Here is a 25,174-nt window from a genome sequence, read left to right as displayed (position 1 = left end):
CCTCCCAGATTTTTGTTTGAAAAGCCCTTTTTCCTCACACAATAACCACATACTACAATGGTACAAGATTTTGATAAAAAAAATCAAGAGAGTCGATGTTTGCAGGTCACCCTTTGACAATGAAATGCTCTCTATATTCAGTGCCTTCAGGAGAAAGTGAAAATTGCTCAACTTTTAATGGCCATAGAGAACCAAAAGGAGGAACACCCGAGGAGTTGAAAGAGCCATTTCTTAAAGTTTGTACCCTTTAATGATAGACAAGCATTTAGGTAGAGCATGTGAGAAAACTCAGAACAATTCCTGCCATTCCCATAGCTAAAATCCAAAGGGAACTAGTCCTTCACAGGTCTTGGTTTTGTCATATAACCTGTAAGCTCCTTCCTTCACATTACGCAAAGTTTCAGACATTTTTTTAGTCAGACCAGAACCAAGGTACCAATATTCTAGACCCGCTCATGTAAACATGCATTTTTTAACACTATTAGCGTAAGAAACATTAATTCTAATGTTATTATCTTTTTGAGAGGAGAGGCAGCAAATATAAAAGCAAGTAAGCAGTAAAATTAATGGAATGCCAGGAATCCAATAACGCTCAGTTAAATAGCAAAATTTGGAGGTAACCGGTTAATGAAACTCCTCAGTCATTAGGATTTAGAGCCTTAACGAAAGATTAAATGTACACCCTACCAAATACTTTCTATTGAGTGCTATTTTCCCTATGAACAAAAACAAAATATCCGATTGGCTGCACTCAATGAAAAAAAATTTCACACAGTAAGATTGACAAAAGAGCACACAGTGCAGCATGAGAAGTGAATTAAATGCTGCACCAAGATTGAGAGAGAGAGAGAGAGAGAGAGAGAGAGAAAAGAGCAGAATTTGCTAAATGCCAAGACAATATCATATATTCTGTATGGTTTTCTATGGTGTTACTCTCCTTCAGCATCTGTTGTGGCTGAAGACATGTAACTCATAGCAGGAGAAGTCTCATCAGCTGAAACATGAGTTACATTTGTTGCTTGAAACCTTTGCCTGCAAGCATGACAAGTAATTTCTGAGATGGTTTCACTAATCTTTTTTGTAGCTTGCTCTTTCAACACTTGAGCCTTTTCAAGCTCAGCCTGTGCCTGTTGCCTAATTCTCTTAGCATTGGAAAATTCCATCTCTGCCAATTCCAATTGCCTCTTTGCTTGTTGCCTTGCCTGTTCGGCAAAAGCCTTCTCAGCCATTGCTACCCTCAGCTGTTCGGTCGCGCCTTGTTTCATCCTTGATGCATCCATCACTAATTTTTCTCCACCATGAGAGCTTCTAGTACTAACGTCTAAATTTGAACATTTTTGTTCATTTTTTTCACAATGTCTCGATGAACCTATCGACAAATTCAAGTCGGTGGCATGATTGTCTTCATCTTTGTAGGACGATGGCAGAAGCTGAAGTTCTAAACTATGTTGCTGAACTTTCCCTGTCAAATTGTTAGCCTCTGAACATACAAACTGAGGCTGATGACCTGAAGGTGCTGGCATTATCAGTCTTGGCTTCGGGGCAACGCTGAAATTGTTATCACTTGATGGGCTGTTGCTTGATGCAGCATGGCTTGAGCAAGCCGGCTGCATTGCCTGTACGTCTGGCTGGACAGGGCGGACGGTACAGGTGTCTTGATGCTCTATGAAACTCTCGACTCTGAAAGAGTAAAGTGCCATTTCTTAGTTGAAAAATTACTGTATATATAGTATTTTTGCATTTCTTTTCTTCCTTTTACAGCCTAAGGCTATTAATGATTAGGTTTTTAAATACAGAGATTCAAAGATAAAACTAACAAAGTTGTGTACAAATGCGAATGCTTTATCCTTAAGCCAATGTTTACATTTCAACTAACAAAAGTTGTCATTGGATATAGTGCATCACTGAGTTTGAGTATTCTTTTTTTCTTTTTGCTAAAAGCCTAACACTATGGTTTCAACGCTCAGTTGGATGCTTTGAAGCACAAAAATCTAGTCAAATGTTAACCAAAAGTCCTCGTGCTGCACAATTCAAATAGTAATGTATATATTTATAAAAAAAAAAAGAAGCCCTCAAGAAAAAAATGAAGGAAAATGAGATTGCGGACTAGGAAAACTTATAACTAGTTGAATTAATTGTTTGCTAGAAAGAAATTGCATAATAAAAATGCGAGTAGGAGAGAGATATTAATTCAGGATTACTAGATATTGTAGTCATAGATTTTAGTGAAGAATATCTTAAAAGAAGTTATATTAAGTTAATGGGACAGAAAAAAACAAACCTGGAAAACACACGCCCACAGTCACAAGAATGACCTCGAGTGCCACAAGTTTTAAGGTGAGCTTTATAGTCCGACTGAACAGCGTATCCTTTGGAGCATTTCTCACAAACCCACTGTTTATTATTGCTATGCTTTCTCCTAAAATGCTTCTTTATCCCCACAAGATCTCCGAGGGCATGGCAAGGATCATGGTGCAAGCAAGAAGGTTCTGGGCACACAAAAACCCTTTTCTTGACTTCTGGTGTTTCCCTTTTCAGCAGCTTCCAAGGCACCTTATGGCGCCTCCTGTGCATCTGCAAGTTTTGGTCCCTCTGAAAACCTTGGTTACAGATCTCACAAACGTATTTGTCTGATTCCAACAAGGTCTTGGGTGAGAGTGAAACAACCTCAGCATCTGGATCTATTTATACATAAAAAAGGATCAAAACCTACAAATTAAATTCTTGTGTAATGTCCAAATAATGCATGGAATGTTGAAAATGTGAAAAAATCGCAGGTTGGTACTTTGTACCATTTCTTTCTCTTTTTTTTTTGAGTTTTTTTTTGTTTGTTACCTGGGGTACCAGCTGGTCTTCTTTTTCGTTTGTTGGTGATTACAACTCCATTATTATCTGAAGAAGTGAAGGCATCAGAAGAAGAAGATGGACCATTTGAGGCTGTATTGTTGTCTAGCATAGATGGAAGTGTAATGGATTGCTAGCTGGAAATATATGTACTGCAAATGGAGCAGAAATGAATCCCTACTTGTACTGATAACAAGAAGCGGTGGGAGTTGTTTTTATTCCAGCTTTACTACTACTCTACAAGGCAAAATGGGATGGGGGAGAGTTAGGCTGAGGTGGGGTTAGAAGGAGGAGGCTAGAAAAGCAATTGCTTTTGGGAAATCAGCTTTCTTTAAGCTTTAAGCTTTTACTAGCTTTTTAGCTTTTTCTATGAACTTTCTTGCTTTCTTTCATTGACCCCCACCTTGAGCAGGTAAGGTTAAGGCAAGGTCTTCTATATAAAGCTAGCCAGCAATCACTGTGTGTTGTGCGTGAGAGAGAAAATGTAGAGAGGTGGGGGGGTTTTTTAGGACTTAGGTTGAGCTAATCAAATAGCTTCAAACTTTGAGCCCACCACAGCATTTCAGAGACACACATACACAGAAACTAAAAAACATCCTCGACCCATAACAAAACAAACTACTGTCATTATTATTATTCTTCTTCTTCAAGAAAATATATAATGGTAAATTGCATGTACAAATGCTGGCCATCACCTTGGTAACACGTGACTTTACATCCTCCTCACGTGACCTGCCACCTTCTTTTTCTTGTAAAAGTTCTTTAGTGGTTAAAAAATGAGTTTCATTTGACCAAAGTAACATCTATTTTAATCGCCAAATCTTCAAAAGTAAACATGATTTTACTGTTGCTTTGAAGCAGCTTTTTTATTGTGAAACAAGAATGAGGTGCACGATGAGTCACTTTCTAAGTGCCAATGTCATCATTTCAAGAAGTTTTTGATCTTGTTTTACACCAAGTATTCAATTTTAACGTTGCGGATTTTTCGTGTTTTTATCATGGGGTTTTACTTTTATCTGATCTCCTTTATTCGTCTTATTCTCTTTTGGAAGTTAATCAGAAACAGCCTCGACTGAGGTACTTATGATTATTCCAACTGGCCAAGGTGGGCTGCTTCAAGTGGCCTTGGATAAAGGGGTTCTAATTTATGTTTTCAAAGACATGGTCCATATCCCTTAATATCCCCCCTTAAACCATATTCAAGATATTTGTTCGAGGGACCATACTGAAATTCTATTAGTGGAAACATTGGATCCTGAAACTAAATACAAACTACAGAGGTTTCTACGTGGAGTACATGGGATTGAAGGGCCTTTAGTCCTTTGGTTTCAACTTATTAAAATTACCTTAAATGACAATATGATTGAGGAAGAAATTGTTTAAAGCTTTGAAATGGCATTTTTTTTTTCCAATATTCCGAAAAGTCGACATCTATTTTTTTTTTTGGAAGTTTTTTGAAAAAACTTGTGAGATTAGATGCAATTTTGTATTGATTTGTCATATTTAACTTTTTGAGCACGACCACTAGATCCTAACACGTTCGACAAGATGTGTAGATGAGCAAACAGAAGAAGCACATCAGACTCTTTCTTCTCCAGTCACATGATTTTCCACTTTTTGGATAATATGGTTTTAACCCTTGCAAAGAAGAACTGTCATAGTCCTAACCACCTTCTATGATTTTATGGTTTAGGTTATACAAAGTGTGCATGAAATGCAATCTTGATTTACTCAATCTTTTATATTGTGTCACACTGATCACAACATTGATGGCTAAACATCACTTTGAGAACTTAAATCATGTACTTGAGCAACACATCAACAATCAACTTTTGAATGTTCTTATCACAGTTGAAGGGTAGATAATTAGATGCACACAGTTGCTTCAAAAATCAACATTCACCAGCCAATTATTTGGCAGAGTGGCCAAGATAAAAATTTCATATAATTTTAGATTCCTCCCTTGAGACTTTTGATAATATCGCTCAACACCACTTAGCTTCTAAAAATATCACTTATTTCCATTGTCATTTAAAGTCAACATCACAAAGTATCATTTGACACTTTTCCCTTAGTTCTTTAGGCTTATTTGCCAAATATTTTCTCAAGAAAAGAGTTTGTCATATTTGTATTTGTACTGCTTTTTTTTTTTTTTTTTGGAAATTTTGAAAAAATATTGCCCTATCTTTAGCAAAAATGTCAGAAAAACATTAGCACCAATTTAGGAGTTCATATGATTGAAAGTGCAATCTTTTGAATTGAATCTACCTATCACAATGATTTTGGCTATTCATTTGAATTATTTTATTTTCTTCACATTACAAGAAGAAGTCTACATTTTTCATGGCAAAAGTAAAATTTTTTTTTATTTATTGTCATGAAGAAATTTTTTATTGTAACCTTGTAATTAGTGCCAAATTTTTATTCTCAAATATTTGAAGATGTTGGTGAATTATATAACTTTGTTCTTCAACTTCAATAGGACAAACTTGTGCTCTCCAATACTTTGTTCTTCAAAATTTGCTCATTAATGTGCCAATGTTTTTCATTTCTAACTCCTGTTATATGTATTTCGAATGCCATAACTATTTCTACTGAAATTCTAATAGGCTTGATAATTGTTTATGCTAAATTTTTTTGCATTACACTAATAATCCTGTACAGTTTCTTTCGTTGTTTTTTATGCTTTTAATCATCCAAAATGATGTTTGGCGAAGAATTAGAAAAATAAAATATAAAAAGGGAAATATTAGAATAAAATTATGTTCTCTCCATTAAATGGATATTTTAACCTTACTTTTTCTCTCTGGGACTGCATATGTTATAAAAAAAATATTGAATTAGGGAAATAGGTGAGATTTTTAGATGTTGAAGGATACTAAATGACAGGGGCAAAAACTTTAGGGGAGGTTTCTGATATTATCCCTAAAAATTTCTTTAAAATATGCAGCCTCGATAGTGGTTTAGAATGTAAAAAAGCTTTATATCATTCTAAAAGTACTAGATGACATTAATCTTGGCCCTTGTAGCAAACAATTGATGTTGGTTCAGCTAAAGATTATTGTACGAGAGCTGAGCATTACGAACCCAACTATGCATTGCAAACAAGAGTTTTGAAACTAGTTTCAATGATAGGGAGCATAATCTTTATACACTAGAATGGCATGGAATTACAAGGCAATTCCAATTTCTTTTCCCTGTTTATGCCTTGTATAACAAATTTAAGTAGATCTTAAAACTCAATTAAATTGATAGAAACATTAACTAAATCATAATGGGGTCTATAATTAGTTCGACTGTCAAATCTTTCTCTATCCACTTTGGTCTTATAAAGTTGTAAGGTTCAAATTTTCCTTTGAATCAAAAAATAGTACAACAGAAAATAGAGCAAGAAAGCCCACGTTCGAACCCTCACCTTGAAAGGAAAATTAGTGGATTAATATCTCCCACAGTGTTAATATCAACATTTTGTTACACTAATTAGTTTAGATGCATGACAATTAACCTATATTTAACTTTAATTTTTTTTGTATATTTGACATGCATCCACGTCAGTTAGTATAAAAAGATAATTACAATATCCGTGTAGGATAGTTTAATCCAAAACTAATTAACACCATTGTTTCTTTGTATACAATCCTTGTATGCATTTGCGCATACATGCTTTGATTACGTGTTTTGGAAACTAAAATCTCAAACACGAATGCCACTTCATCATTGGCAAGAATGATTATTTACCAGTACGAGTACTTCATTCATTTATTCAGAAAACATTGTAAAAACTTGAAAAATATGGAATCATGGCTGCTATTTTACAACAGGCCTGATTGACGATTATGATCACTGAATTTGATACATTGTCAAGTAGTCCAGCCCAATGGTAACAATGATAGTTGAGAAACCACATAGTCAAGCCCAAAGCCTGCACTTAAAAGCCCACTTATACACTTGAACTCTTGGAAGCGATAAATTAATTCAATAAATATATTAAAGAAACTATGTGAAAATTCCATCCAATTTTGAAATTTATTTACGGTGAAACGATTAGTATATAGATAAACAACATTGATTTTTTCCACATTTAACTCATGTACCTTTCAGGTTTTAGAATATTTATCTTTTTTATTACATTTAAAAATTTTCATATAAAATAGGGGTTAACAGATAAAATAGGGAACTAAAATATATCCATTGGATTAATAAAATCTATTGGAGTACAAGAATTATGCTTCATTTTAATAGTTTAAGTTTGCTCATTGTATAGCTCAAGCATGTAACTAATCACAGAAATCTATAGGTCTCTTTTAGTAAAATGGAATACCCAATAATTTGTTTGCATATGTGATAACATTTTGAATTGGCTCACATAAATTATTCAAGTGAAGAGAATTCTGAAATGCATGTATATTTCATTCCTAAATGACATCTGCACACAAAATAGGTCAAGAGTTTTAACTCATAGCCCTTCTAGGCCATTTCACCATTATGTATAGGTTTTATTTATCAAAATTTATCTGAGGTACTTTATGAAAAATAAAATACATAATGCAAGATATCCCAAAAAAAATAAAGTGTGAGAAAGTAGAATGTGGAAACAATTTATTATTGTTGAGTGTAGAAACTCAAATACATATAAGGTCATGATGATCCATCGATCCCAAAATTTTATGAGTGTAATGAAACTTATTTCAGATTTTAACACTCATTAATCTAAAAGGAAGAAAATCTACAATTGCCATCTCTTTTTATCCTGATTATTCACCTTTTGAGAGAGCCAATGAAATGAAAGAAATTGCAGACCCCAAGAATCCAACTAGAATAAATTCAACGGCAATAAAATTGCTGGTGTCAAAGAAGTGTACGGAGCTGAGGTCTTTAGATTCATACTGATATATTAAAACTGCTATGGGATTCATTAGTCGTATTCTAAGAAACAATTTGCCATACTTATTATATTATCTATCTCGAAGATATATTAAACTTTACCGAAATGAATTTTATATTGATATTTCAACTAATTGTTTTTTTCCTACTCCAAGTTTCTGTATAGTGCCTTCCGCAAATATTCAAAAGGAAAATATGACAATAATTGGAGAAAACACTCTATAATGGTATAACTAGCATATATGTGTGTGTGTGTAAATAAGTATGCAAATGCATTTAGCTACATGTATATATGGACATTGACATATACATTTAAATACATAATTTTAATTTTTGGAAATTTTTTTTTGATTTGTGATTTAAATTTTGAAGCACGATAATTTCGTGTAGTATTTAACAATATGAAATGCATTTAGGTAAACATTTGAGTATTTTACACTCCAGTTTGACATTTGAAAATAACTATACTAAACCAGAGGAGAGTTGAGTTAGATGGTAAGATAAGAGAAATTGTAAATAAAAGATTTTGGATTCAAATACATACATACATACATACAGACATACCAAACACTAAAATGATAATTGGTATTTCACTTGCACTTCGTACCAACCAAAGGATTGATGACATAGGCTCCGTTTGGATTAGCTATTTTTGGGGTTATTTTTCAAAAACAGCACTGTAGCATATATATTCCCATTCATTGTAGAAGGGCCCCTACTCTACTCTGGAATTGCTTTTCTGTTGAAACCAAATTTGCGTACCAACATGTGCTTAAGTCGTACAATCTTTTTGTTCTCTAATAACCATACTCGCAAAATAAAATGGAAACCTTGAATATCTCAACATTTTTATGATCTTTTGAAGGAAAAAAGACGGAATACATTAGAGAATAAAGTAGAACTAAAAATTTTAATCCTCATTTTTTCCTTATCTCAGGTCAAATGGAGGGTATAAGTTGTCAATATAATTTATACAATGTGGTATTTTCTTTTCCAATAAAGAACTAAAATGTATTATTTGCACTTTCATCCAAAGCACAAAGAAAAGAAGAAGAACAAGATCAAAACAAAGGGAAGAAGACGGCTTTCATTTGACTTGGCTATACAACAAAATTGCTTTGCGTCAATGTTATTAAAGTTAGACTAGAGAGTAAACCGGAAAACCTTTATATTCACAGTTTGACCAATTCAAATGATTCAACCCCAATTCAAAGGTTTGATAATTTTTTTATTTATTTATTTTAGCATTAAAAATTTTGAATAAAACTAAAATATTTATTTTATAAAATAAAAATTTAATAAAAATCGTTTGAGCCTCCCAGTTTTTACCGTATAGGTTCAATCGATTCTTGATCGAATTTGATCGGTTCATTTAATTCTTTAGATTATTCATTGTATTGGATCGGAAACATGACTAGTTTGCAGTTCGATCGATCGAACTGGTTAGTTCGATTCGATTTTCAAAACACTGCTTTGCATTGCCTATGATATGCGTGGCTTGATGGAATTCTCATATTGTAAAATTTTCCTGAATCAACGAATATAACACGTATATGCTCCAAAGGTCTCTAAACTTTTTTCAAAATATTCCTTTTGGTCTTTAAAAAGACGAAATGCTAAAATTGAACCTTGAACTTAGCTGTACTAATTTTATTAGTGGTTTTTTTTTTTAAAGTGTAAGTAGGAGGTTTTAAACTCTGGAACCTTTCGCTTACATTCCCTCCCACTAAATCACCCAACCATCCCTCCCCCTTTGCTATACTAATTGATTAGTCCCTCAACATTAATAAAAAAAAAATTTATTCAAGTTTTGATTTCAAATATTACCTTATAGAGTTGCCTAAAGCCAAGACCACGGATCTAGAAATTTAAAATATTTATTTTTTCTTTCTTAAGTAAGATAAAATTCTTTTGCAAAGTGTTACTACAAAAATCATGACTCTAGGATGGGGGCCTTGGAATTGGCCCCTTTTGCCATCCACCATTCTATTATAGGAGTAATAGTAGTACCATAAACGCTCAATAAAGAAAGTTACAAATATCTGGGCCATTCAAATTTTCAGTAAAATGCATCAAATTTTCAAATTCTATCTCCCTAATACTAGGGATGTAGTGGGGTTAGTTTGAATAAGTAGTTTAGTGGAGGAAAAAACAATCAAGTGTTGGAAAGAGTACGTAACAATGAAGTTTTTTTTTTCTTTTTTTTTTTATTTTAAGCGTGTTCCTTTTTTATACAAGATAAAAACTAGAAGATTGTTATTAATCAAAATTTTATTGAGATACTTTATCACAAAAAGAATGAATCGATGCCGGATATCCACAAAAGTGGAGAAAAAATACAACGTGAAAATTAATCATTTGTAATTTTGCATATTGTTGAATAATATCAAGAAAAACTCAAATACATAAATAATATCATGAGCCATACTAAAATTCTATGATATTAATGAAAGTTTTTTTCATGTAATTAACATCATTAACCAAAAATCTGCAATACATCATTCTTTTTCTTTTTCCCCCTGATTATTCACCCTTTGGGAAAGCCCATGACGAAAAAATTGAAGAAATTGTTGAACCCAAGCATCCAAGAAGAATAAAAGTAGCTGCAATGAAGTTCATGTCAAAGTAGTGCATGGAGCTGGATTCTTTATTGAGTGTGTACTCCTTCAGGTCTCTTGTGGCACCAAATGCTGCACCAACTCCTGCTCCTAGTAGCAATGTCACGAACTATATACGAATCCAAAGTATTAAGTATCAAAATCCATCCAAAAAACAAAGTATATATACCAAAACTAAAAGTTTGGTATCAAGCCTGCATTTTCGTTTCTGGCAAATTGTATTTTGTGTGGGTGTCTGAGAGATATTGTCATGGCTTACTACTTTAAGAAATTTAATTTCTAAAAATTATTCTTTGGCAAAGACGAAACTGAAGGTGTACCGCACTTGAAATTGAGTCACAAACTTAATGCTATAATTTCTTCTACGATATTAATTTAGTGAGAAAAAAATGCAGTTTTAGTACCCAAAATTTGACACATAAGCAGTTGTAATCCCCAAATTTTGGACACAAACAAATCTAGTACCCAAATTTTCAACTATTGAGCACATTCAGTACCCTTGATGGATTTTTCCAAAGTACTACCAAAAAAAATTACGTGACAATCATATGTCCAACAACTATTGTCTAAAAAATGCCAAAAAAATGTAAAATATTCTTTTGACACTAATTGTCACATAAAATATCCTTTTGACATTAAGTACTAAATTTAAAGACTAATAATTTTATCAAGTAAAATATCATTCTGACACTAAGTATTAAATTTAAGAACTAATAATTTTATTAAAAGGATATTTTACATTTTTCGGCAATTTTTTATTAATAGTGCTAGACATGTGACTATTACATGACTATTTCAAATAGCAATTTAGGAAAAAACCATCAAGAGTACTAGATGTGCTCAAAAGTTGAAAGTCTGGGTGCCAAATTTGTTTTTGTTCAAAGTTTGGGGATTAAACAGCTTATCTATCAAAGTTTGGACATCAAAACTGTATTTTTATCTAATTTAGTCATGACATAGTTCTGGAATTCATTATGCATAATGAATTTCCATATTCATTATATATTTTTTTAATTTTTTATGTCAAGTGATGAAAGGCTTGATATGGTACCCAATAATTATGTCAACCTAATGGAGTATCTTTTTTATTTATTGAAATTTTTGTCGAAGATTTCCATGTTATGGAATTTTCTTCAAGTCTTCTAAAATAAAAAAAGGAAAAAAAAAAATCTTAGATTGAATCCACTTCACATGCTACTAAGATATAGAAAAATGCCTCAAAAAAATTACAGAAAAAGACCTAGTTGACTAAGTAATTGCTGTTGCATAACAAGAAACAAGAAAGACCTAATCTCCTGCTATTCAAGCATACTGAAATTATCCTCATAGTCATGCCAAGAGGGCATGACTATGCTAGTTTTTGACATTTTTTTTAAACAGAACAGAAAGTAGTAACACCTGTATTCAACCTAAATAGCTGAACAATGGTCCAAAAAATTATAAATCCAACAGTTATAATATAAACAGCACATACAAATTGAACAGTCAAAACAGCAAATCATCATTGTGCCCAAAAAATTAAATAAAAAAGCTTCTGAATGGCATTTATCCATGATTGTTTTAAATAAGGAAAACCATGTAACTGGGAAATATTCTCAGTTTTTCAAGCAAAATGGTGTTCTCAGCATACCGGATTCAATTTGGCAAACTTGTTTAGAAGTTCACAATTTCATGTTAAAAGATTATATTTATTTTATCCGAGTGAAATTTACAATAGGGTTTTGATTAGATTTTTAATAATTCCACTTTTGAATAATAACGTTAATGATTATTTCTTGGGCCTCCTGTTTACCTTGTCGCAGTAGAATTCTATCCGGAGTAAGGTATCACTGTTGAAAACTCGTCTTTTCACTATTACATAGAACGCAGCAAATGGAACTTGCAAGGCAGTGTAGACGATTCCTACTGTCGACACATAAAACATGTACCTGCAAAAGATAAATAAATGAGTTGAAATATATGAGGAAATTTCATAGATAATAAAAACAATGTCCAGATTTTGGGAAACAAAATTTCTTAAGGACGAATTTAGCTTTCAATCTGTACAAAAAATTCTGCTACTGTTGTCCTTAATTATGTTTCTGATTTATATGAGAATATTATTGCTACTATAGAAGTTTTTGGCAGTACCACATAATGCAAATTGTTGAAGGCAGAAAATTCTGCCAAGAAAGTGGAAGTTGAGATTAGGCAGGACTCATCTATTGATATTATAGGTAAGCGCAATAAAACTATTCTAGCATAGATCTTTTTCCTTATCATGAAAATTATTTTGTTCATAAAAAATACTCTTAAATTCCTCCGAAGTTTTTAAAAATGTTATAGCTCGTGTAATAAGGATTCGTGTTTGGAAAGAGCTAGAGCCAGGCTAACTTATACTCTCCTCAAAATCAAATCCATAGCAGTATATTGATGCTAATGGATCAATCATGCACGAGTACATATGAGACTAAGCTCATCTCTTTTTCATTAGGGAAAATAAAATGAAAAAAAGAAAGGAAACATGACGAATTTTTCTCATGATGGTCTAGAAGAACTATATCAAAATATGTACGTATTTTCCTAATTAATTTTTGAAAAGGGGCCTGCATAAAAGCTAAAAGCAATATCTATACTAGGCATACTAATGCCAACATTAATTAGAACCTTTGAAGCACTATAATAATTATTGATAAAAAAATGCATATTTCATGTTGACTCCACCCAAAAAAGAAAATGAAATTGCACGCACTCATAGACGAAACCAGAAAATTGATTTTGAGGGGACGAGCTTAAATATATCTAATCTTATACGTACAGTATAAAATATTTTTAAATTTTGGCGGAAGCAAAACTTTAAATTTATAAAGAGTGTTCCGAAAATTTCTAATTTTACAAGGGAAGAAAATTGAATTTTCTAAAACATTAGATGGGGGGCAGAGCCCTTCTCAGTCCCCCCTTAGATCCGTCCCTGCATACAATCTTACATACTTGTGAGAGACAATTACTTACTTGTAGGTATGAAAATAGTTGCCGTAAGTAAGCCTGAACTTGTCACCCTTTATAGTTGTGACCGTAGCACGGTTAGTTTGCAAGACCACCATTGTAATTGCGAGAGAGGCAAAGGTCACCAATCTCGCGGCTAAGTTGATTAGTGGCACCCTTGAAGGACGAGGCTCTTCATAGTCATACTTAGGCAGAGACATCTCCATCAAGACCTAAGGTTTCTTGTGTGGAAATTTTGGGGAGATTGCTCAAGTTTTAATCTTTTATAGGACAATTCCATTTGTCACTCACTTGACCAAAACAGTGTGGAATAATATTTTAAAATTTTGATTTGTTTACTAACTTGATTTTGTAGCTTTATAGATGTCTTTGACGTTAACTCCAACAACTTGGCTCCATGATTAGCAATACAACTTCGTTAAAACTAGTGCATTGATAATGGAACTATTCTGTGAAAAGGAATCATTTGAGTTGCCGACTGCGTCTAACTTCATCCTTTTTTTTAAAAAAAAAAAAGTTCTGCGTGTAGTTCAAATTATGGGTTTGGTAGGCGTCTTCCATCGATGCATTGATCTTATTCTCCTTAGTCTAATATTTTTTTTATTTTTTGAAGTTTTTTGGAGCAAAGGAAAATTAAATTTAAGCCAACACAAGTTGGTTCAATTGGTAAGGACGGTTTATTTTTTCGCAAAACGTCATATGTTCGAATCCCGTTAACGATATAAGAGTTGCATTGGTGGGCGATTTGTGAAAAACTCTATAAACAACTTATGGTCTTGGAAATATTCCTTGATCCGTGGCAATGATTGGATCCAAATTCACCCAAACTGTTTTTACCAAAAAAAAGAAAAAAGAAAAAATGAATTTAAAATATTGACGATCAATAAGAGAATTTAAATTAGTTTTCCTTTTCAATACAATTAGATTTGGATTTGGATGATGATTACGATTTTATAGGTTTTAACTCAAATACGAAATAAGAAATAAAAATACACTCTTTCTTTATATGGAGCAAGAAAGGGAATGTTTAGCTCCCAACTTGCCAATGGCTGCTATTTGCAAGACACAGATTAATAATAGTAAAAGGCAAAAAAAGAACAAAGACGCGTCATCATATGCTAGTGAAATTACCAAAGGATTACGGAGAAGATATGATTGACAAATAATTAATAAAGAAAACTTCATATCATACGTAGTCGGCAATTCCTAGAGACAAAGAATTAACATTGATAATTATAACATTAGCATTGTTTCTTTCAACTGTTCCCTCCTTTATTTTCACATTCTTTACATAATGCATCTTTAGGATTCTTAGACAATTTAGAATCGACATGTCTCGTTTCATTGCCTGTTTTCCCTTGTTTGATCCAATGCCGGATTTCGATTCGGTTTAACTTGCAAGAAAACAAAATTATATGCAGCCTCATTCATGAATTGGATCAATAAGGTACAAAACAAACATAATATGGCCTCTTGTGCAAGAATTGAAATAGCACAAACTCTCGCGGATGGCAATCACCCATTGCACATACATATGGGCCTTTTTGTAGTGTTGGATCACACGGAGTTGGTTAAGGAAGATGAATTTAAGGATTGCATTTTTTTAAAATATAAATTGGAGGGTTCGAATTCGAAATCTCTTACTTATACTTGTTTCCTCCGAACCATCTAATCCACATGGGATTCTCAGTACCACTTTTCCGGTGCTAACTCAATGGCGCTTCTATATTTATTTTTAGTATTATGTTTATTTAATTTATCATATGTGTTTATTTAAGTGCGATTGACACTTTGAGATCGGATAATAGCACAGAGGATCCAACCATCTTATCTCCCAAATTTAAGGATTGCATGCTAAAGTATAATGATGCAACTGAGTGCCATGTCAGCAAATATGCACGTGGTGAAAAGGTGGAAGTGCCCAGCTCATCAAAAGGGGTGGAAGAATGTATATTCAAGTTCAAGATGATGCCTGGATATGTTACAAAGATAATGGTGAGATTTTATTTCATACACTCGAATGGATCCTGACCCCAGTTTGATGCAACTTCACAGCCTGGCTATGTCTTCCATTGCCATGTCAGTATTTCATCCTTTTCTCATTTGTTGCAAACACCTCTTTGCTTCTTAATTTAATGATTCTAAGGTCTAATTTTCTGTCAGCTGTGACATAATTCCTTTTTCTTTTATTTAAGTTTCTTCTATCCTTACTTCTATAGCTGACGGGGTGCAGATAAATTTGAAATTAGCAAGGTCATTTTGATTACGAGGAAAAGTTTGATCCTCTCATGGGTTGTCTTTAGTCTTCAGTCTAGAGATAGAGAAGGAGAGGGAAAAAAAAAGAGTTCCAACTTTGCATTTTTAGACGCTTTAATTTGTTGATGAAAGTGCTTCCATTCCAGAAAAGCTCATTGCCGTTTAAAGATCATATTGTAAGAAAGTATTGGCTTGTGCCTGTCACTAAGTGCTTGTACATTTGTTCTCTAATTAATTTCATCACTCCACCATCTTCTTTTAATTATTTCAGTTAACTGTTTTTTGTGTTCCGCCAATTACTAGTTGATTAAAGAAGTTAGTATACATCAAATCTTATTTTCATAATTTTCACAGAAAAGTTTCGAGAATCTACATTATTTTTTGTTCTTGTACACTTAGGTCTAGTCTCTTGATTCAGCTACTTTATCACTAAAAGAATGAATACATGCAAGATAACCCACAAAAAAGAGGGAAAACGTACAACGTGAAATAATTTGTAAATTTGCATATTGTTGAATAATATCAAGAGAAACTCAAATACATAATATCATGATCAACACTAAAATTTTAAGATATTGATGAAAGTTTTTTCATGTAACACTCATTAACCGAAAGCAAACCCTAGGGAGTCTGTCCAAAGGCTAAGAGAAGGCTTTTAGAGTCTTTTTCGCTATCAGATTCAAGATTCGAATCCTGTGCATGTGCCTAGTAGTTTGGAACGGAAACATTGTGGGAAGGGGTGTAAAGGTGTATTTAAAAAAAATCGAAAGGAAAAATCTACAATACTCCTTTTCTCTTTTTGTTTTTCGCCCTGATTATTCACCTTTTGGGAAAGCCCGTGATGAAAAAATTGAAGAAATTGTAGAACCCAAGCATCCAGTGAAAACAAATGTAGCTGCAATAAACATCATGTTAAAATACTGCATTAAGCTGGATTCTTTCTCGAGTGCGTGCTCCTTTAGCTCCTTCGTCGCACTAAATGATGCACCGGCTGCAAGTCCCAGTAGCAATGTCACGAGCTGTGAACAAATCCGAAGTATCAAAAGTATCAGAAACTATACTTAAAAAAATGTACATCTACAGAACATCTTGGTGTCCGCACTTCCATTTCTGTATTTGGCAAATTGTATTTTGTGCTGGTGTGTGTAGAAATTTAATTTCTGATAACTATCCTTTGCAAAAGAAGAACAGAAGATTTACATGGAAATGATCCATAATCAATCCTTGAATTTCAGTCACAAACTTAATACCATTTTGTCTTGTACGATATTAATATAGTATCATAGTTCTGGAATTGATTAGGCATTATTCATTAATTTTTTTTTAGTGTCGAGTGATGAAGCGGTTGACCATACATATCTCGAGGTCCAGTTATGACCTTAACAAGCCTATTTGCATGCCAACTAACCACAGTACATGCCTTAGACTACCCTAATGCAGTCTTTGTTATTTATATCAACTTTTGTCTAAATTTTTCAATTTTATGGAATTTCCATTGTCTTCTGAAATAAAAAAAAAGGACAATCTCCACTTTGCATCCCCGAACTTGTATCACATTTTCACTTTGCACCCCAAACTTCAATTTTGAATACTTTGCACCTTAATTTCTCAAATTTGACATTTTACATCCTAAACTCCTAAATTTGTCATATTTAAATCCAATCAATGACAACTTTTGCAAAATTAACGGCATAGAGGACCCAACAAATCAATGATAATTTGTCAAAAGTAATTAAAAGGTGCCAATGTAATCATAGAAAAATAGATTATCATTAATTTGTACCATCTTTATGTCGTTAATTTTTCTAATAATATTAGTAATTGAAACCATATAAATAAATGATAATGTGCTAAAAATGGTAAAAAAAAAAAAAAGGGATTGTAGTTGGAATAAAATGGTACATTATCATTAATTTTTACTGCAATTTATCTCATTAATTTTGCGAATGTAATTGTTGATTAGACTTAAATGGGAAAAACTTGAGACTTTAGGATGTTAAGTGTCCAATTAAGAGTATAGGGTGTAAGGTGTTCAAAATCAAAATTTAGGGTACAAAGTGAAAACTGATACAAGTTCAAGGGTGCAAAGTACAGTCAATCCGTTAAAAAAAAAAAGCAAAAAAGAATCTTTCATCCAATCCACTTCGCAAGCTAGTCAAATACAGAAAAAGACCTAGTTGACTAAAAAATTGACGTTGCCTGACAAGAAACAAGAAAAACACACATATTCTGCTGCTATTCAAGCATAGTTAAACAACCCTCATAGTATTGTAGGCTATGTTAGTTTCTGACATCTTATCAATAAAAAAGAAATTAATAACACATAGGTTCAAACCTAAATGGCTGCCAAGTAGCTGTTATTCTAAAACTAAAGTTGGGATCCCAATAGTTAAAAATTCTGATTCTAATCCTCCTACATGCTTTCCATTTTTTAAATTCCGCCCCTCCTACGTTACGGAAAAAAACCTAAATGGCTGGTCAGTGGTACCCAAAAAAAATATAAATCCAAAAATTATGAGATCAAACAATGGATATTGAATTGTTGTTTAAAATGAAAAACTATCAAAACCGCACATGAATAAAAGGCATCTGAATAGCATTTGCCCATGATTGTTTAAACTAAGCAAAATCATTTAACTAGGAATATATGCTCATTTTTTCAATCAAAAAAAAATTTCCTTAGCATTCCGGATTCAAATGGGGAAAGACATGAAATATTGTGAGTGCTGAACGTACAGTTCACTTTGGCAAACTTGTTTGGAAGTTCAGAATTTCATGTAAGAAAAAATTACATTCATTTTATCAGGGGGAAATTCGCATTAGGGTTTTGATTAGAATTTTAATAATTCCACTTTCGAATAATAATGTTATATGATTATTTCTTGGACCTCCCGTTTACCTTGTCACAGTAGAATTCTAACCGCAGTAAGGTATCACTGTTGAAAACTCGTCTTTTCACTATTACATAGAACCCGGCAAATGGAGCTTGAACGGCACTGTAGATGAGTCCAACTGTCGAAACATAAAACGTATACCTGCAAAAGATAGACAAAATGAGTTGAAATAAGTGTAGTAATTTCATAGTTAATAAAAGCAATTAATGTCCAAATTTTAGGAAACAAAATTTCTTAAGGACGAATTTAGCTCACACACCTGGGCCAAAAAATTCTACTTCTGATTCTGATTTAGATGGGAAAATTATTGCTGCTCTAGAATTTACTTTTGGCAACACGTCAAAATACACATTTTTCAAAGAAGAAAATTCTTGCCAATACAATGGAATTTGAAATTGGAGAGATGCACGTAGGATTAGGCATCTATTGCTATTATAGATAAGTAGAAAATGAAGATATTCAAGCATAGACTTTTCCTTTGCAAGTATACGAATGAATTCTTGTGCATTCGTGGAGATTTTGGTCTAGTGGTTAAAGTTGAAATTATAAGATTTAGAGGTTTTAAATTTTAATTTCTCTTTTCTCTCCGCACTTTTTAAATTCCATCCCTTCCTTGTTGGAAAAATTTAAAAAAAAAAAGCTAATTCTTGTCCACCACATAGAATATAATCACGAAAATTAATCATCTTGATCATTAAAAAACAAATCTTCAAATCTGCAGTCTCTTTAAAATTTATGACTCGTAAAACAAGAGTTCATGCTTTGAAAGAGCTAGACCCAGGCTAACTTCTACTTTCCACAAAATCAAATCCATAACAGTATATTGATGGTATCCTTCGAAATGGATCCATCATCCCCTACTATATCTAAGACTAAGCTCATCTCTTTTAACTCGGGAGACAAAAAGAAAGCACCCATGCATGAAGCAATTTTTCTCATCATGGTCTCGGAGAACCATATGAAAATTTCTACCTTTTTCCCGAAATTAACTCTTGAAGAAGGGCCTGAATACAGCCTAATAGCACTATCTGTAATAGGCATGCTATTGCAACACTAATTAGAAATTTTGGAAGTTTCTCCCCATTGTCACGTTCAAGGTTTAAATCTTGAGCCCGACAACAGGGATGGAAATGATATGGAGAGGAGTGGGAGGCAAAAAAAAAAAAAAGGGGGGGATCTTTGAAGCATATACAATAATTATTGACCCAAAATATGCATATTTGCATGTTGAGTCCACCCGGGAAGAGAAAATGAAATTGCATGCACTCTTATGTACGTACGGTGAGAGAGAATTACTTACTCATAGGTATGATAAGAGTTGTAAGTCAGTCTGAACTTGTCATTCTTTGAATCTGTGAATGTAACGCGGTTAGTTTGCAAGACCACCATTGTAATAGCGAGAGATGCAAAGGTCACCAATCTCGCAGCTAAGTTGATTTGTGGCACCTTTGAAGGACGAGGCTCTTCAATGTCATAGTTAGGCAGAGACATTTCCATTGAAACCTAAGGTTTCTTGTGTGGAAATTTGAGGGAGATTATTGCTCAAGTTTCAATCTTTTATAGGACAATCCCATTTGTCAATCACTTGGCCAAAAAAAAAAAAAAGTGTGGAATAATATTTTAAAATTTTGAGTTGTTTACTATCTTGATTTTGTAACTTCATGCTTTCTTTTTTTTTTCTTTCAATTTGAAGAATTTTTATCTTCATAATTTCTTTTTTGTTTTTGGGGTCAATTATGATAATAAGGTGGTATTCCTGTAGATTCGATAATCGAGGATCCCAGGGTAAATAATCTGAATTGGACGAAAGATTAGTACAAATTTGAGATTTGCACGACATATTAGTTTTAATCCCCAATGTTTTGAACGTGGATCGCGTGAACTAGAAATGGTGCATTTTGTTTTCCCTGAAACAATTTTGGAAAATGAACTAATTTGGTCTTTTAGGATTTGAACAAAACTAATTTAGACCTTGATCATCAAAATTATTAGGACAATCTAAAGAAATTAGATGTACTAAGCGAAACATACTGATAGATAACAATTATCTAACCATGAAACCCACGAGGCGAATGCAGGAAGATTGATTAAAATTGAAAACAAATTGGATTGGAAGTTAAGAAACAGAATTGGATTGGATTTAATTTTGAATTACAGAAAAGGAAGTTATCTTCAATAATGAGAAAAAAAAATCACCAAAATAAAAAAAGAAGCTATCTATAGCAGTAAAATAAGGAAAATGCTTGTCGATCTTTGATTCAAGATATAAGTCTTTTCAAAAGAAATTTTCGGAACGAAACCATTACAAATGCATAAATTTGAGAATCTAAAACTAATTATTCTCCCGACTCCCATATTTGATATTTCTATTCAAGCAGAGTTTTTCATCTTTGTTCTATTGGCAATTAATTAGTTCTTGACTTTTTTCTAGTTTGCCATGCATCAGTCAAGATTTTAACTTGCATGTTTAGCTGGATCAATATAAACAACCATGTCCAGCTACACAACGGGTCATGGAAGCTAAATTTCCTCGAGCCTTCAAATATTGCAAAAAATATATATATTTTTTTTACGTAAAAAGGGATTTTATTAAATAGAACATGAATGTACACAAGTGCAGAGGAATCTACTACACAAAAGTACTGCTACAAATATTGCAAAATATTTACTACAAAAAGGAATAAGAATTTGAGATCTAGTGTAAGCTAGATAATGTGCTTTTGCATGAATATATCGACTAATAGTGCACGTACAAAATGTACTGTTTGGTTAATTTCAAAATTCAATTCCTACAAATAGCCTCACATTGCATGTAGTTCAAATTATGGGTTTTGTAGCCATGTTCCATCGATTTATTGATCTTATTCTCCTTGGTCTAAAATTTTCTGAGTTTTTGAATTTTTCTAGAGCAAAAGAAAATTAAATTTAAAATATCGACGATCAATAAGAGAACTTAACACAAGAGGGGGTGAGAAAATTTGTTGTTCTTTTCAACACAATTAGATTTGGATTTGGATGATAACTAGGATTTTATATGTTTTAACTTAAATACGATTAGGATTTGGACGATAATAAGAAATAAAAATACTGCCTGACATTTGTTTTTCCTTCGTTTCGTACACGGTGTCTGGGACAATGATAGATTGAGTTGAAGTTCGTAATACGCAAAACCGGGAGGACATTTATTTGGTAGCTGCATCTTTACGCCAGCAAGCGAGAGGGGCTTTCCATCTTTATAGGATAGGAGTGGCATCTAATCGACAGATTAAAAGGCAATAACATTAGATGCAGTAAAACAAAAATAATAATAAGAAATAAAAAATACACTGTTTCTTTATATGGAGCAAGAAAAGGAATGTTTAGCTCCCAAGTTACCAGTGGTTGCTATTTGCTAGACAGACATTAATAATATTAAAAGGAAAAAAAAAGAGCAAAAGAACAAAGACATGTCATCATATGCTTCAAAAAAAATTACCAAAGGATTACGGGGAAGATAGGTGTGACAAATAATTAATAAAGAAAACTTGATATCATATGTAGTCGGCAATTCCTAGAAAACAAAAAAAAACCAAAGATATATAATTATAAGTTATAACCTTAATTAACATATGTAGTCGGCATGTCTTGTTTGATTGCCTGTTTTCCCTTGTTTAATCCAGTGCCGGATTTCGATTCGTTTAACTTGCAAGAAAACGAATTATGTGCAGCCTCGTTCATGAATTGGATCAATTACATACAAAACAAACATAATATGGCCTCTTGTTAATATATGTTGTGTATGCAACTAAAAACACTGCATTTTACTCATTAAACTTCACGAACACATGAGTATATGACAAACATATAATTTGGCGAAAGACTCATTCTTGACAGAAGGAGAGTGGTCAATTATCAAGATTAGATTTGATATATTTACTGTCTCATAGTATTTAATTCTTAAAAATTCATCATCTGTTTTATGTTTAGAAAAATGTGGAATTTGTTCGCGAAAATGAATTTGTAAAACTTGTATGGTACAATTGCATGACCAAATTATATAGCACAAAATTAGTAAAAGAGATCTAAGAGTCTTTTTGTATATACTTGCTATTTTCCATAAGTAAATTACTACCAATCTAAGTAAATTGACGGTTATACAAATTCACTTTTGTGATTTGGCCACACAATCATGTATGGTAGACAGACAAAGTTTCTTGATCCTATTATTTTACGTACAAATCGAGAGTGCAAAGTATGAGAATCTTACCTTTGGTATTTATGTAACTGTCTCGTGCCTATGTATATGATTTCCTATTGAATATCTATGGCACAATGATTATTATGGTTAATTTAAGCACTGTATAATTAATTACTACAAGAATGTAATAAAAAAGATGCCTTCTTGGGGGGCAACCCTTTTGTATTATGCAATACAGCCAAAACAAGGATGACATATTGTATTTGAAGGAAAAATTGGGATAATTACATTTTTATTTGTAATTCCAAGGCATTGAGTCCTCTCTGATTTAAGGGAGACAGGGCAGGGACGGTCATCAGAAGGACCGTCCCTGAACAGTTTATGGTCAGGATTTGATTCAAAAAAATTGTACGATCTAGATTATTTCTTATATTTCGTTTTTAACAACGTGTGTGGGACCCATAAAAATTTGTTCTAAAGTTACACGTTGTGCAAACAAAGTTACATTGTGTGAAAATAAAGTTACACGGTGTGCAAAATGCACAAAATCGCCGTTCCTGCCCGTGGTCCCTGATTTAAGATATCCCAATTTTTCACTGTTTCCGATTTGGCAAGAAATGTCTTTATATTTTTGAAGGGACAAAAAACATTATCAGTCCTCAAACTATTAACTTTGTACAATTTCAACCCTTCAACTATTATTTGTATACTTTTATCCTTCTTACTTCTAAAAATATATATTTCTAACCATTTGTCAATTTCAACCATTACTCCTAATGAAATCTACCTCAAAATGATGTAACTTTTTCAGCTTCAACCCTTCATTCATATCTAATCACCATTGCAACTACTACACGCCGATCAATGGCTATTGATAGTTGTTGACCAATAGCTGACCACTATTCTATTACTATCAAATTTAGATCAAATTACACTTTTAGACTCTGCTTTTTGAATAAATTCTAAAATTGGAGTTTGGTTTCTATGATTCTTGCTCTAACTCCTAAATCTGGACTTAGAGTTTTGCTAGCCTTCTAAAAGGGTCAAAAGTATACGCTTTTAGGAGTTAGAAGGCTGGCTAAAAATATGTATATAATAGTTGGAGGGCTAAAATTGTACTAACTTAATAGTTTGAGAGCCAATTAGATAATTTATCCTTTTTGAAATTAGACGACATGTCAAAACAGTTAATGATTATTTTAAGTCTCGAAGCAGTAACGTCTACAAATGTAACACATGGAAATTATGCACGAAAAGAATATAAAACCAAACAATTAGTTGCTGTTATTAATATATTAGTCCATAATTGAAGATATCGAAAATGCATGAATCAATATTTCGAAGTTGCTTTTGCCGGCCATTGAGCTTATCAGTATTTCAGAAAAAACGACAAGGAATATCGTTTCAATTATCTGTGTTCCGCCCAGAAGCAATAAGCTTATTTTTTGGAGTGATTTACTACATAAAGTAGTTTCGTCTATTACCACATGGACCGATTCACATTTTAGTGCATAATCATACAACGCTTTTGCAATTTTATGTACAATGAAAAATTTGATCGAAAGCAACCTCTATATTGTCATTAGTTGGAATGCCAGTATTGTCACTAAACATAACGGTGCTCATTACTTTACATAATATTATGAGGGAATTATGTAAATACATGTAAAATAATACGAGAGATAAATGGATATTATGAACTCAGGACATGCAATTCTAAAGTATATCTAAGTCAATTGCTGTTACCAAAGTTGATTTTCGTCTAGTTTTCCACTTTATATGAAACTATGATGGTCCTTCAGGGACATTCGATAACGCTGCAATGGATTTATGTGGATCAGGGGGTTTATGTGTTAATATACGAAACCATATGGGGTAAAAGTAATTCACCCCATTTTTCCCGATAAACTATGGCCAATATCCGATCGAAAGCGTGATTTTTGTGTCCTAGAAACTGCACCTTGAGCAAACATGATTAAAGACGTGGAGTGTCTTTTAATCTCTGAACAACGATTTCATTTAGACACTCGCTAAAAGGCAAGATTATTTTCTCCTATTTTTGGGATACTGTCAACCAAATGGAGAGCCTCGAACAATCATTGCCTTGGGTGTTGGATTATCTATACTAGTGTTCAAGGTACACTCGATATGCATGCAATTACAAAGAAATATTTAAAATTTTTTTAAAGATATTTGTTGAAATAATTTTTTTATAAGAATTGGTTTATATTTTTTTAATACATACAGAAAATTGACATTCACATAAATAAAATATAATAAATTAGGATTTAGCAGTACGTAGTTATCTATCAGAAGAGAAGCAAAAGTAGATATGATAGTGGGCCATTGTACACAAAGGATAATTTAGGAAGATAGTAAAGTGACAACTTTTAATTTACATCAAATGGTCCCTCCCCTTTATATATGGTAAATAGTATAGATGTATATAGATATCCATCATTTGAATTTCTCCTATTTGGGTTGTCTTATTGAAGTTCGCATGTTAAAGGCGTGAT

The 25,174-nt window shown here is 32.7% G+C and overlaps 3 protein-coding genes across 3 annotated transcripts; all 3 read right to left on the bottom strand.

Annotated features, from left to right (window-relative positions):
* Positions 1 to 719: 719 nt before the first annotated feature.
* On the bottom strand, positions 720 to 3,174 carry LOC113753442 (zinc finger protein SHOOT GRAVITROPISM 5). Its single transcript, XM_027297594.1, has 3 exons — positions 2,836 to 3,174; positions 2,282 to 2,681; positions 720 to 1,680 (listed from the first exon to the last, which is right to left on the bottom strand). Exons 1-3 carry the CDS (start codon positions 2,954 to 2,956, stop codon positions 930 to 932), a joined length of 1,272 nt encoding a protein of 423 aa, XP_027153395.1. The 5' UTR covers positions 2,957 to 3,174; the 3' UTR covers positions 720 to 929.
* A 7,077-nt stretch (positions 3,175 to 10,251) lies between these two features.
* LOC113752336 (CASP-like protein PIMP1) lies at positions 10,252 to 13,537 on the bottom strand. Its single transcript, XM_027296455.1, has 3 exons — positions 13,338 to 13,537; positions 12,139 to 12,274; positions 10,252 to 10,455 (listed from the first exon to the last, which is right to left on the bottom strand). The coding sequence occupies exons 1-3, from the start codon at positions 13,535 to 13,537 to the stop codon at positions 10,252 to 10,254; spliced, it is 540 nt and encodes a 179-aa protein (XP_027152256.1).
* A 2,865-nt stretch (positions 13,538 to 16,402) lies between these two features.
* LOC113752335 (CASP-like protein 4D1) lies at positions 16,403 to 19,972 on the bottom strand. The gene is made up of 3 exons (XM_027296453.1): positions 19,782 to 19,972; positions 18,487 to 18,622; positions 16,403 to 16,606 (listed from the first exon to the last, which is right to left on the bottom strand). Exons 1-3 carry the CDS (start codon positions 19,970 to 19,972, stop codon positions 16,403 to 16,405), a joined length of 531 nt encoding a protein of 176 aa, XP_027152254.1.
* Between the last annotated feature and the right edge of the window lie 5,202 nt (positions 19,973 to 25,174).

This window comes from Coffea eugenioides, chromosome 11 (assembly GCF_003713205.1).
Source record: "Coffea eugenioides isolate CCC68of chromosome 11, Ceug_1.0, whole genome shotgun sequence".
Taxonomy (NCBI): domain Eukaryota; kingdom Viridiplantae; phylum Streptophyta; class Magnoliopsida; order Gentianales; family Rubiaceae; genus Coffea; species Coffea eugenioides.
Note: the sequence above shows the minus strand (reverse complement) of the source record. Positions and strands in the feature narration are given on the sequence as shown.

Coding starts and splice junctions, on each gene's coding strand:
- LOC113753442 (XM_027297594.1), bottom strand. CDS start 2,956: ATGCTAGACAACAATACAGCCTCAAATGGTCCATCTTCTTCTTCTGAT. Junction 2,682..2,835: donor AAGACCAGCTGGTACCCCAG/GTAACAAACAAA, acceptor ATGTATAAATAG/ATCCAGATGCTGAGGTTGTT. Junction 1,681..2,281: donor TGTGGGCGTGTGTTTTCCAG/GTTTGTTTTTTT, acceptor TTACTCTTTCAG/AGTCGAGAGTTTCATAGAGC.
- LOC113752336 (XM_027296455.1), bottom strand. CDS start 13,537: ATGGAGATGTCTCTGCCTAAGTATGACTATGAAGAGCCTCGTCCTTCA. Junction 12,275..13,337: donor AACTATTTTCATACCTACAA/GTAAGTAATTGT, acceptor TATCTTTTGCAG/GTACATGTTTTATGTGTCGA. Junction 10,456..12,138: donor TAGAATTCTACTGCGACAAG/GTAAACAGGAGG, acceptor ATTCGTATATAG/TTCGTGACATTGCTACTAGG.
- LOC113752335 (XM_027296453.1), bottom strand. CDS start 19,972: ATGTCTCTGCCTAACTATGACATTGAAGAGCCTCGTCCTTCAAAGGTG. Junction 18,623..19,781: donor AACTCTTATCATACCTATGA/GTAAGTAATTCT, acceptor TATCTTTTGCAG/GTATACGTTTTATGTTTCGA. Junction 16,607..18,486: donor TAGAATTCTACTGTGACAAG/GTAAACGGGAGG, acceptor ATTTGTTCACAG/CTCGTGACATTGCTACTGGG.